Genomic DNA, 13922 nt, shown 5'->3' on the forward strand with positions numbered 1-13922 from the left:
ATTTTTAAAAACCTGACATTTTCCCAGTATGAAAGAATACCTCTTTAAAGATTTTGTGTTCTGTCTCACTCTCGTTTCCTCTCTTTTGATCCAAATTTTTATTGCTGTATTAGTTTGGGTTCTCCAGAGGAACAATCAATAGGATAGATAGATCGATCATAAGGAATTGGCACATGTGCTTAGGGAGACTAAAAAGTCCCAGAATTTACAGTCATCAGGCTGGTGACCCAGGGAAGCTGATGGGATGGTATAGCTTCAGTCTGAGCCTGAAGGACTGAGAGCCAGGAGGGCCGCTGGTGTAAGCTCCCGTCTGAGGCTGAGGCAGGAGAATACCCATGTCCCAGCTTGACCACTGCCAGGCAGAGTGAATTCTCTTTTATTTTGCCTTTTTGTTCTGTTCAGCCCTTCAGTGGATTGGATGAGTCCCATCTCCTTTGGGGAGGGCAATCTCCTTTACTCAGTCTGCTGACTGAAATGTTAATCTTATCTAGAAACATCTTCACAGACACATCCAGAATAATATTATAACCAAATGTCTGGGATATTAATTCCTTATCAAATAAATGATTTGCAAGTATTTCCTCCCATTCTTTGGGTTGACTTCTCACTCTGTTGATAGTGTCCTTTGATGCATAAAAGCTTTTAATTTTGATGAAGTCCAGTTTATCTTTTTCTTTTGTTTCCTGTACTTTTTGGTATCATATCCGTGAAACTGATGTCAAATCTAATGTCATGAGGCTTTTACTCTTTGATTTTTTCTATAAGTCTTAAAGTTTCAGCTCTTAAATTTAGGCTTCTGATCCATTTTGAGTTAATTTTTGTATATGATGTAAGATAATGGTCCAACTTCATTCTTTTGCATGTGCATATCCAGTTTTCCCAGCATCATTTGTTGAAAAGACTGTCCTTTCCCCATTGCATGGACTTAGCATTTTTCATGTATGTGAAAGTTTATTTCTGGGCTGTCTTATTCCATTGGTGTATAAGTCTGTCTTTATGCCCTACTACAGTGTTTTGATTACTGTACCTCTGTAGTAAGGTTTGAAATCTGGAAGTTTTAGTCCTCCAACTTTTTTCTTTTTCAAAATTAGTTTGCCTCCTTGGGGTTCCTTGAGATTCTGTATAAATTCTAGGATGAGTTTTTCTTTCTGCAAAAACACCTTTGGGATTTTGACGGGGATTGTGTTAAATCTGTAGATTGCATTGGGTAGTATTGAAATCTTAATATAGTTAATTCTAGCAGTCCATGAACATAGATGTCTTTCCATTTATTTATGGCTTTAATTTCTTTCAGCAACACTTTGTAATTTGCAGTGTACAAGTTTTTTTGCTTCTTGGTTAAATTTATTCTGGAGTATTTGATTTTTTAAAAGCCATTACAAATGGGGTTGTTTCCTTCATTTCTTTTTTAGATTGCTCGTTGGTAGCGTATAGAAGCGCAGTGGGTTTTTGTGTGTTGATTTTGCGCCCTGCAGTTTTGCTGAAATAGTTGATTAATTGTGGTAGGGCATCTGTTGCCTGCACAACCTCCCCACCCCGGGAATCTTTAGGTTTCTACATATACATCTTGTCATCTGCAAAGAGATACTTTTATCAATTCCTTTCAGATTTTGGATGTCTTTTATTTCTTTTTTTGACTAATGGCTCTGGCTAGAACTTCAGGTACTATGTTGAGTAGAAGTGGGGAAAGTGGACATCTTGTTCCTGATCTTAGGGGAAAAGGTTTCAGTCTTTCATCATTGTGTATGGTGTTAACCGTGGATTTTTCATATATATACACACATATATATATAGCCTTTATGATGTTGAGGAAGTTTCCTTCTGTTCCTGGTTTGTTGAGGTGTTTTAATTTTTAATTCATGGAAGAATGTTGACTTTTGTCAAATGCTTTTTCTGCATTAATTGAGATGATCATGAAGTTTTATCATGAGCTTATTTTCCCTTCGTTCTGTTGGTGTGCTTTATTACACTGATTAAGTTCCATATGTTGAGCCATCCTTGTATTCCAGGAATAAATCCCATTTGGTCATGGCGTATAATCTTTTCAGTATGCTGCTGAATTTGGTTTGCTAGTTCTTTTCTTATCTTTGTATAGAGAATGTCTCTTTATGGAAAGAAGATGGTTTAACAGTTATTAGTCTCTCTTTATTTTGGGCAGTGAGCTGGACACACAGACATACATACACACTTACAGACAAATACACACATATACACTTACAGACAAATACACATATATGCACATTATGAATAATTAAATACATATGTAATTATATTTCTAATTTTTCAACTTCTCTTCATTTATTCAGTCACTGGCTTCCTCCGTTAGATTGCCAATCTCATAAGGGCAGGGACCACGTGGCTTCTGTTTATACTGCTGCATTCCCAGTTTCTTGTTTGGTACTTGATGCTCTCGGTGAAAGTATGTGGAATGAATAAATAAATTTTGTTTCAGTAATCTTCTGTGATATTTTTACCATCTTCATTTAACAGATTAAAGCAGTTTAACCAGTATAACACTAGTGAATCAGTAATGCTAAGGTATGGATTTGTTTTAATTAATTACTTAATGTATATTTATTAAGCATATATACCATGCATCAGGCTCTCTATAACAGGCATTGGACATGTGATGGACAGTCCCTGACCTCAAGTAATTGATGGTCTGGTTGTAAGAAGTAGACAAGTAGTTATATAGCATAATGAGAAATTTGATAGAGGTATCAAATCTATATATTTAACAGGCATACCTCGTTTTATTATACTACGTGCTTTGCTTTTTTTTTTTTAAATAAATTGAAGGTGTGGCAACCCTCCTTGTCAGAGGATGGCTAGCATTTTTAAACAATAAAGTTTTTTTTAATTAAGGCATGTACATTTTTTAAAGTCATAATGCTATTGCACACTTAATAGACTACAGTATAGTGTCAACATAACTTTTATATGCACTGGGAAACCAAAAAATTTTGTGACTCACTTTATTGTGATATTAGTTTACTGCAGTAGTATGGAACCAAACCTGCAGTATCTCTGAGATATGCCTGTATAGATATACTATACTATATTTTAGAAATGTGTCAGCTATTTTCTGTATTGGCAAACATTGTATACATATACCCCCAGGTTATGACAAGTCTACTTAAAATTTGTGTTGAAGTGTTTTGTTCCTGAAACCTTTAGTACTTTTCAGCCTCATTGTGATTTGCTCAGAGTTGCAGTTTCCTTTTTGTACATAGTTTTTCCGAAATACTTGAAGACTCACTCAGTGAACTTAAAAATTCAGTTGCTGAAAGAAAAAAATCCTGATACTTGAGAATTCTGAATATCAAATCCAGATTTCATGGGAATGAGTTACTTTTTAAAAAGAAAAAACATGCAACTGTAAATTAGTATTTGTTTACTTTTTAAAACATATTACTTTTCCTCTCATAAGTACAGTAATCAAAGAGGTAGATTATAAACTCCTAGAATCTGCATATATATTCTGTATGTTTTCCTCATTAAGCAATTTCAGTATTTCATTAAGTTTCATATAAATAGCAATTTTCAAAATTAAATATAGTATATTTTGCATACTGATACTTGTAACAAATATTCTTTCTTATGATATTTTATATTATGGTTTTATTTTCTACTTGTTTAAACAGCAAATACCACTGTTCTGTCTCCCAATACCAGAAGATTTTAGGTTATCTCATTTGCTAAAAGAAGGCAAGGAAGGACTGTAAACAGTTTACTTTGTTTTTGTCTTGTTACATTTTGCAAATATGATTCTATCACTATTTCCCCCATCCCTTTTTATCAGTTACTTCTTTTCCAGAATGCATCAAATCTTAGTGAAATTGTAATGATTCTGACTTTTTAAGAGAAAGCAGGTTTTCCTCTCCAGTTGGCACAACTTGTCAGCTCTTTTAGTTGTTTTTGTGCTGTTACTTTTCTTTTCCCAGCTGAGTAGTATTTTCCCCCCAATCCAGATATCTTTAAAAATATAGAACTGTCGGTTTACTCCATGATACTGCCAATTATTATTTCTGTTTCTTAATATATGCCAGATATACCACTATGTAGCCTTTGAAAAACTATTTCACCTCTGTCTCTTCATCTTTAGAGTAAAGGGTGCTGGGATTGGACTATATGGTTTCTGAGGTCCTTTATGCAATGACTTATACAAATTTATTTCAAAATAACGCAGGTCAGAGTAGAATGAGCTTTTAGCTCTTAGTATTGGCTAGGGCGTCCTAGAAATGGCCATGAACTAACGACGTGATTAGTGAAGGTCTCCCGGTTTTCATTCCAGGAGCCCACAGCCTACTGAAGTGTCATAGCTGTGTATGATTGTGTGCGTTTGAGCTTATTTGTGTGTGTTTACTTCAGAATTAAGCGAAGTTATACCATAGTGACTTTTGGCAACTCAGAATTTTCAGTGAATCTGAGAAAACAAAATTAGATAACACTCTTCTGGTTGCAATTAACAGATTCTGCTCAACTAGTTAAGACAAAAATTGTTTGTGTGGGGTGCATAGAATGAGATGAGGGATTTTAATGTCTCTTAGAATCAAGAAGAGTTAGCAGGAGAATAGGTCTTACAGGCCAGATATTATGAGGGATATTGTATTCCATGTGTTTTCTTGTATGCTGGTAATGTTGCAAGAAGGGGGACCCTTTCCAGGGCCCGAGAGTGGGCTCTTGTCTAACACTTGGAAATGAATTGTCTGAGGAGACACGCGTGCTGACAAAGCAAGAGACTTTATTGGGAAAGGGCGTCCTGGCGGAGAGCAGGAGGGTAAGGTGACCCAGGAGGACTGCTCTCCCACGTGGCTTGCAGTTTCAGGCTTTATGGTGATGGGATTAGTTTCCAGGTTGTCTCTGGCCAATCATTCTGACACAGGGTCCTTTCTCGTGGCACGTGGAACCGCTCAGCCAAGATGGATTCCAGTGAGGAGGATTCTGGGAGGTTGGTAGGACATGTGGACTGGCATCTCTGTCCTTTTGACCTTTCCCATATTCTTCCGGTTGGTGGTGTCTTGTTAGTTCCGTGTTCCTTACAGGATCTTCTGTCATAAAATAACTCATGTAGATTGTTACTGTCCTTGCCTGGCCAGGGTGGGTGGTTTCAGTCAGTGTTTTCCCTAACAGTAACTTCATTATGTCCTTCTGCAGATGGGTTTTCTCCATGGGTCAAAAGACACGGTTATCTGTAATTTTAGACTTAACCTCCTTATAGCCTTGTGACTGGCGAGCTCCAATTTATAAAACACATATCAAAGAAGAACTCTCAGTAGACCTAGCCCAGGACATATGTCTTGCCCAGTGACCAGGAACCAGGGGATTATTGCCAAAAGGAATGATTTGGAACGGGAAGGGGTCATCAAGCAAAGATTGCTTACTTGGTAAACATAAAATGCCCATTATTGATATTTAAAGGGGTCTAGTTTTGAAGACAGAAATACTTAAGGGTAATAATTTGTAATGGAAAAGACTTTTCTTTTCCATTCTAGTGCTGTATTCTAGTGATTTTGATCTAAGTCTACTCTATTCAGGTGAAGAGGGCTTTGATTTGGATTCAATCAGCCTTATAGTCAAAAGCAGACAGAAAGAGGTCTCCATATGTGTGTGCTCATTGTTTTTCCTGTCTCATTTCCTTTATTTTTCTTCCTTCTCTGTGTACTTAAACCATACCCAGTGAGTCTGTATTTACATATAAGGATTTAAAAGTAATATGGTTAAAGCTTAATCTTGTTATTTTATTATATAATGTCTAGTTAATTTCTATTTAATGATTATCCCTTGGCTTCTGATTTTTAAAAGTCTAGACTCAGTTCAATATGACACACATTTGTTGAGTGTTCTAGGTACTAGATTTACAAAGAGGAGTAAAAGCCGTTGTGTCCCCTAACATGAACTTAGAGAAAAATATAAATCAGAAATTTCAGCATGTTAAATGAAGTTAAATGTTTAATATGCTCTCCACCTTAATAATAACTCACTTTCTTTACATTTAAAATTTTACTTGAATATAATTTACTTGTAGTGTAATGACCATATCATTAGTAAGCTTGACAAATTTTCACAAACTTAACACATCCATGAAACCAGCATCCAGAGTGACTCAGTTTCAACCACACAATGTATAACTAAATACATAACAGTGAAAATATTGGAAAAGGATGTTCTGCTGTCTTCGGGTACCTTTTTTCCCCAAAAAGTTTTTGCTAGTTGCCTCTGCTGCTATTATTTTTTGCAGTAAAGAATGGTTTCTTTGGCTTTTTAACTGAATGCCGGGAATCCCACCGAATTCCAAGTGAAATACATTCTCTGTGTTGGTACTAATTTTTATAATCATTAAAAAAAAAAAAAGATGCTTTGGGATAGCTTATCATTCCAAATGATTTTACCATTCCAAATTTTTGAAGAAAATGTAATATGATTAAAATTAACATTGTTTAGCAGGACTTCTTTAGAAATGTTTCTGTGGTTGTAGTAGTGATTTTTATTATTATGGATTTATGTAACTTCCATGATATTTATCAAATTTCCTTCACTTGAATACAACTAGAATAAAATCTCCATGAGTTACTAGTTGTTTTTGAAATTTACACTTGTAGCTTTCTATAAAGAAAAATGGTTTAATGAAGAATTTAGTGTGAATATGATTGAAACTATTGCACTAAATATATAGATAACTTTTGAAGTATCTTAAGCATTTCAGAGGCATTTATTCTTGAGTATATAATTGATGTACTTCAATACATAGCATATTTCCTTGTATATATTACATGCTTAGTAATTAGTTGAGATTTGTTATTCAGTTTTTAAGATATTTTCAACTACTCTTAAATGTAACAAATCTCATCTTTATAAATGGATTATTTCCCCTGAATATTTTAAAACGCATTTAATTTGAAATATTTGCATTTTTTTAAATGAACTCAAGGTAACACTTTCATCTTTCACATGTGAGATTATGTATCATTTATTCATTTTGAGACTCTTTAAGGGAAAAAAAGATTGACTTGATTTTTAAACTGGTAATGACATTTCTGAGAATATTATAATTGCCAGCAATTAAGCAAATCATTGAGTATTTGAAAAATACTGCCTACTTACAATAACTACTGAATGGTAACAATTTAAATATATTCCCGCTAAAGATTTCTCTTACTGCTTCACAACCAATAGCATAAAAGATAAGGGGAGGTTTTTCCTTTTTTTTTTTTTTTTTTTTTTTAGTGGAGTGACTGAGAGAGATATGGAATTTCTTTGCAGTAATTAAATGAAAGTGTTTATCATGCAAAGGAACTTTAACATACCCATTTTTATTCTTTTAAAGGAGGGTGCCTCGGCCCGTAAGACGCAGACTCCTGCAGCACAGCCGGTACCAAGACCAGGTAAAAATATAAAACTTTTTGGTTTTTTCTATAATCATGACAGTGAAAAATTTTGATAATGTATAATGCTTTGAAGGAATTGAAATTTTATGTAAAATACTTCAAAACTAGTATAAGAACATTTACTTGAGTAAATAGGTATAGTTGAAGAGTTAAAGAAAATTTTCAAGAAAAGGTTTTTAAGATTTTAAAAACATGTTTTGAAAAGCTATTTATTATGTACCCATTCCCCCATCAAATTCCTTGTTTGAATTCCATGATAGTATGGTGGATGTGATTTTTGTTTTTTCCTACAGAAGCATAGAACCATAATTTTAATAGACTGATAAGCAGCTTTGATGTTTAGATTTTCAGATATCTGTGTTATTGAGCATATTAGGTTCCATAATCATTTTTTAAAATATGTATGTTAATAAGCAAGGGTAGTATTGAAGTTACTGGGTTGGCCAAAAAGTTTGTTCGGGTTTTTGTAACATCTTATGGAAGAAACTGAACGAACTTTTTGGCAACCCAGTATGTTAGCAGTATTTTCTTTTCCTCTTCCTAGTACCTAAAAAGATTGACCTTTATAAATGCATGTAGATATGAACGCTATATTCATTTTAGGTGTTTTGGGTTTGATTTTAGTGTTCATTTGTTTTATTTTTACATTTAGCATAGTATCAGTGCTGTTAAAAGTGGCTATGAAGAAAATGAAAAGAATTGAAAGGCACAGTCAGGAATTTGACTGGGTGATCTTCCTTTTCAGTTTGTTAGTGTCAGTAGTGCAGATTTGTATATCTTTTTATTCATAGTACATTCGCACATAGGCTAATTCTAAAATTATGTAGATTACAGGTATTCAAATTTCTGGAAGCACTTTAAAAGCATGATGTTAAGAGGTTTATATTGGGATGGTTTTGTAGGCTCTTTCACTGTGTCTTGGATCCATAAACCTGGGTCTTGACATGACTAGTATTTACTTTTTTTTTAAATGACGGGTTTGTTTGAAATCTTTGTTAAATTTGGAGCACATTGGATGTAATTTCTTTCAGATGACAGGACCATGGCACTATTTTTCAGTAGAGAAGACCATACCAAAAGCTGTTAATGAGAATATAAGGAAGAGCAATTAAATTTAATAAATATTATTTGAGTGCCTTCCATGTACTCAGTGCCAGAAACTAGGAGAAGCTAAAGGAGCTCTTTTCAGGAATGAAGAAAAAATTCAAGGAAATAAGAATGGGCAGACTGAGTTGGACCCAAGGAATATAGCCTGCAAAGTAGAGGAATATTGTGAAGGCAGTTGAATGATAGATACAGAATTATTTGTTTTCCCTTGGAAGGGGGGGATGGCAGGCTGTAGTTGGTCAGTCTAAAGAAGATCACATGAGAAATTCAGAAATGGTATAAAAAGGAAGAAATCACCACCTGAGGATTCTAACTCTGTTTTGTGCAGTGTGATAAATAACTGTCTCCATTTCACATTTTCTCAAAATCATTAGGCAGACAAAGGAAAGGGGTAGGGGTGGCACTAATACCTGAGTAAACCCGTTTGTTCAAATGTGCCATGTAATAAAGCAAAGGGAGGTGGGTTCTACCAGCTAGTTAGTTATGTGGTCCTGGGGAAGGTCACATGTGAGGTAAGGAGCTGTGGGTCTTTTCAGCTCCTAATATTCCATCTTTCTTTTTCGATTGTTCTGCCATGGTGATTAAAATGGTTGAAATTAATCTTATCTAATGTCTCATAACAAATACTCTGACGCCCATCCATGTGAGGTCTCCTCTTCTTTTACTCACTGATTGATTCCCATAGGTCCACAATCCCTACCCACCATTCCAAAAGCAGTGATTTATTATTTTATAAGTTTTTAATGCTCATTTGTCAGTAAGACCTGACTTGAGTGGGTGTTAGCAGTTTGTCATCTTTGTCTTGATCAGTGAATTTTTGTTTTGCAGATTGTTAAATGTATTTGCTGATGCCCAATTTTGAAGGCATATTGTGCAATATATGGCATGTTCACCTGGATTATCTTTTTTAAATTGAAAAATAAAAGAAAACCACACAAAACATTTCTGGCAATGTAACGTTATACATGAGACAGCATAGATCTATACTGTTATTTGTTAGGTAGAGTTTGAATTATTTGGAAATAGGGGACTGAACTACCTATTCTTTTTTCCTTCAGTGAAGGAACTCAAGGATGGTGTTCCTTTGTTTTTTTTTTTTTTTGGCTGTGCTGCAAGGCATGTGGGATTTTAGTTCCCTGACCAGGGATTGAACCCGCACCCCCTGTATTGGAAGGCGGATTCTTAACCACTGGACCACCAGGGAAGTCCCATGGTGTTCCATTTTTGATCATTTTTTCTTATTTATTCTTTCATCAAATATTTATTTAGCACTAATTGTGCCAGGCAAGTCCCTGGGTCAATTTAATATTTTAAAGTGTTTACAATTATTCCCAACTTCTAAACATTCATTTAGGGAATATAACTAACAAGAGGCACATGCCTTCCAGTGAATTAAGAAACACAAGCCTTTGATAAGCTACAGTCCTGGAACTTAATGTTGTTTCCTTTTATAGCCACATGAATCTCTTGCACATATCCCTGCTCTTGCTGCCTCTTTCTAATGCGTGTACATCACATACTTCACTTCTCCATCTTTCATTCTTTACTTCTGTTTCATAGGTCTTCTGAAATGGGTAGGTGAGTACCCATGACTCTGTAACTCTAGTTTATCTGCTTACTGCTCATGTGAGATTGAGAGAGAGAGTTAGCCCTGTTCAGTGATCCACTTTGTAACCTAGGTGTTGGTTGGATTACCCCATTGCATAGTTTTAAATCTATGTGCTGATGATTTTCAAACTTCTGTCCCTAATTCTTCCTACCTCTGGTATCATCTGTTAACTGTTTAACATTTGGATGTGCTGTAGGCATCTTAAAACTGATTAAACCTTAAAACCTTTGCTCTTTGATATTTTTCCCAAGATGTCTTACTTCACATTCTTCTGCTTCTTCATGAATAAATGACACTGCTATCAACTCTGTTTCTTAAGTCCAAGACTTAGGAGTTACTCTTTATTTTTCACATTTGCTTATTCCTCTCATCTAATATGTCAGTGAGTTCTGTCAAATTTACCTTTTCTGTATTTCAGATTTATCTATTCTCTGTATCTCCACTGCCACAACTTAAGTCTAAGCCACCAGCATTTCTGTAGACTAGTGCATCTTAAAGTATTGTTATTAGTCCATTACCTGTTTAGTTCTTGTCCCTAACAAGATACAGATAGGAATTGAGGGTACAGTACTGGCACAACATCCAGGTGCATGGCCAGTTTTCTACCTGTTCATTGTTACTGTATTTTATTTAGTTGACCTTGGAAAGTTTACAGAAAAACCTTATGCTTAACCGCACATAATTTGGGTAGCACCACTATAGAATATCGGTGATAGTCCTAACTGAGCTTCCTGCTTTCACGGTTGTCCCTCTCATTTTTATTTTTTTTGCGGTCCGCGGGCCTCTCACTGTTGTGGCCTCTCGCGTTGCGGAGCACAGGCTCGGGACACGCAGGCTCAGCGGCCATGGCTCACAGGCCCAGCTGCTCTGCGGCACGCGGGATCCTTCCGGACCGGGGCACAAACCCGTGTCCCCTGCATCAGCAAGCGGACTCTCAACCACTGTGCCACCAGGGAAGCCCCATGGTTGTCCCCCTTTTGATCCCTTATCTAAATTTATTGTTTTTCCCTTACAGAAGGTGTGATGTGAAAATCAAATTATGTCACTTTCTGGCTTAAAAGTTACAGGGTTTTCCAGTGGCACTTAAATAACAAACTTAACGTTGCCTAGAAAGCCATACATAAAGTGGCTCCTATGTGTATTTTTAACCTCATCTCCTGCCACTCTTCCTTTTGTCCCCATGGTCTGTCTGCACATTTGCAGTTCCATAAGCATGACAGTTTCTTCCTGCCTTTGGCATTTGCCCACATTCCTACCTCTTACCAAGACTGTTCTTTCACTTGTTCTTTGCAAGTTGGCTCTTTTTTGTCCTTCAAACCTCAGCTTAAATGCCATTTCCTTTGAGAGGCTTTTTCTAAGCATTTTGTCTAAAGGACACTTTAATATCAGTGTATATTCTCTTTGCTCCTTAATATTATGTATTCAAATTTGTTTATATGTGTTTGTTTGCCTATTTGTTATGGTCTGGTTCCCCTATTTTACTGAAAAGTCTTTGAGGGCAGGGATTATTTCTGTTTTATTTATCATCATAAAAATAAGAACCTAGCAGAGTGCCTTGTACATAGGCTGTGAATAAATATTTAAGTAAAGAATATTAATTATATTTGAAATCAAACATAGTAACAGTAGTTGCCTCTTCTCAGCTTGTAAACAATTGGTCATTGCGTTTGTGGAAGGCAGTGGTAGTGGTAGAGGCACAAGCAGCAGTAGCAGTTTACGTCAGCGGGGGCCACGAGGTTCAGTGAATGGTAAATATGCCCAGGGCCCAGGACCTGGACAACTTGCCTTGATGTTTTTAAGACTCTTAAAACAGAATCAAGATGTAGAAATTGTTATCTCTGATTTATGGCTGGGGACAACTGAAGCTGAGCGGCATTCATCTTAGCGTGCTGGGGTAATTTGCCTGTGAAGCGGCACAGTGGGGATAGAATCGAGATCATCCGAGTACAGGCTCTTGCTCTCCATCACTCTCCTTGTGGACTCGTATTATTCTGCTCTTTGCTCCCCCATCCTTTAAATCAAGCTTATCCTTAGCATGTTCATCTTCATGTCCCTGTCTTGGTCCTTAATTGTATTTGTTTTTTTACTAAACACCTAAAGTTTATTTTTAATATGTGAGCTTTTATACTTTGTGTTTTTGCTACATTAAGTCTTCTCAGCCTTGATCTGAGAGAATCTTTTCCTATATTCCAGGGTCCATTGTGGGTTCCCTTAGCAAATCAGTGGTACTTCAGTTGAAGATTTCTTTGTTCTCCTTAGTCATTCAGCAGCTCCCGTCTACAGTTTATCCATCTCTCTGTCCATCCCATCATTCCTGTATCCCGCCAGCAAACTCAAAGTATTTATTGAGATTGTATTACATTCCAGATGACATTATCTAGCTGTATCCATGTATACATGTCAGATGTATCCATGAGTACTATTTCTAAAAATAATTTAAGAAAGTTTTAGTATTTTTTTCTCAGGAAGAAGAAAGATGAGAACACCATAATAAATATGTGTGTGAACTTGTATTTGTATATATCCTTCTCTGCTTTCTGTGGCTAGAAGAATCATACTTGTGGACTACGTAATATTTTCTCACAATGAAATAGCTATATAAAGGAGTACAAAGTATTAGTTAAAATTTAGCATTTTACTGCTTTTAAAATGGAACATATTCCAAAGATGTGTGTGCTTTCCTTTAAAAGTGGTATCTCTAAGAACTAATGTTGAATTAGAATTTTAAATTGTTGAATTTTTTTGTGTGTGATTTAAAAAAATTAATTGTAGCACAGCACATGGCATGTAGAAGGCAGTCAATAAAAATTTATTGTATGAATAAATACTGAAAATTGAACATACCTCACTTTTTATTGTAAAATATGTTAATCTTGAACTAGGCTGATATTGCCATTATTATGCCAACAAATATTTTTGTGTATTATAAAGTCCATTGTATATACAAATAATGAAAAGATACAAATATTCATGTTTTTATAACATGTATTCAAAATTATTGATAATACGGGCAATTCCAGAATAAAGACCTTTACATGACTCATTGCCTATAATGTTTTCTTCTGCTAATAAAAACCCAAAAAATTTTAAAAAGAGAGAAAAAGGTAAATATTTTAGGTCTTAGTCCCCAGTAATGTCTTTGTTTTTCCTCCACAGCAGTTAAGTACATTTCCCTCTCCCAGCCCTTCCCCCAGAGTTAGATGCTCTTGTAGTACTCTGTTTTTGCATTTATTACAGTATAATCAGTTAATTCAGAAGTTATTTATTTGCTTCCTTTTCTAGATCCAAGCATCCATGAATGTAGATACTCAGTGCCTACCAATGCCCATGTATCCCCTTTCCTTGTGACCACTGATTGTTGAAGTGCTAAGGCACTGTAATGGTTTTGTGAAGCAGAGAAATAACTTAATATTATTTAAGAAGATTGCAATACATTTAAAAATTCTACAACTAGTCATATATAAATACAGATATTTTAGGCCTTATTTACTTTGTAGGTTTGAAAATAAGAATGTGATTTTCATAACAACATTTTGAATTTTTTTCTTTCTTACAGTTTCTCAAGCCAGACCTCCCCCAAATCAGAAGAAAGGTAAGGTTGTGCCTGTGACTCTAAACTTACTTTAAAAAAGTAAACGTGAGTAAGCTAGCTTACAAAATCAGGGCTGATTGCATGCTTGTGCATTTATACCAAATGTTTGTGTTTGGTGTCTGTTCTGAGTAGTCAGTGCTCAAGTCATCCTGATCATTAAATATTCTGAGTATCACTGCTGACTAAAATATTTTTTAGCTCAAAAGAGTTAAAATTACAAATTTAC

General features: G+C 35.4%; 1 protein-coding gene across 1 annotated transcript in view; it reads left to right on the forward strand.

The window, feature by feature from the left end:
• The window catches only part of CDC73 (cell division cycle 73), a 92122-nt gene that overhangs the window by 57746 nt on the left and 20454 nt on the right, over positions 1-13922 (forward strand). The window contains exons 11-12 of the mRNA XM_059998512.1: positions 7328-7385; positions 13661-13696. Of these exons, the coding sequence (XP_059854495.1) occupies positions 7328-7385; positions 13661-13696 (94 nt within the window). The remainder of the gene's footprint in view (positions 1-7327; positions 7386-13660; positions 13697-13922) is intronic.

The sequence above is a fragment of the Delphinus delphis genome, chromosome 1, assembly GCF_949987515.2.
Source record: "Delphinus delphis chromosome 1, mDelDel1.2, whole genome shotgun sequence".
Classification (NCBI taxonomy): domain Eukaryota; kingdom Metazoa; phylum Chordata; class Mammalia; order Artiodactyla; family Delphinidae; genus Delphinus; species Delphinus delphis.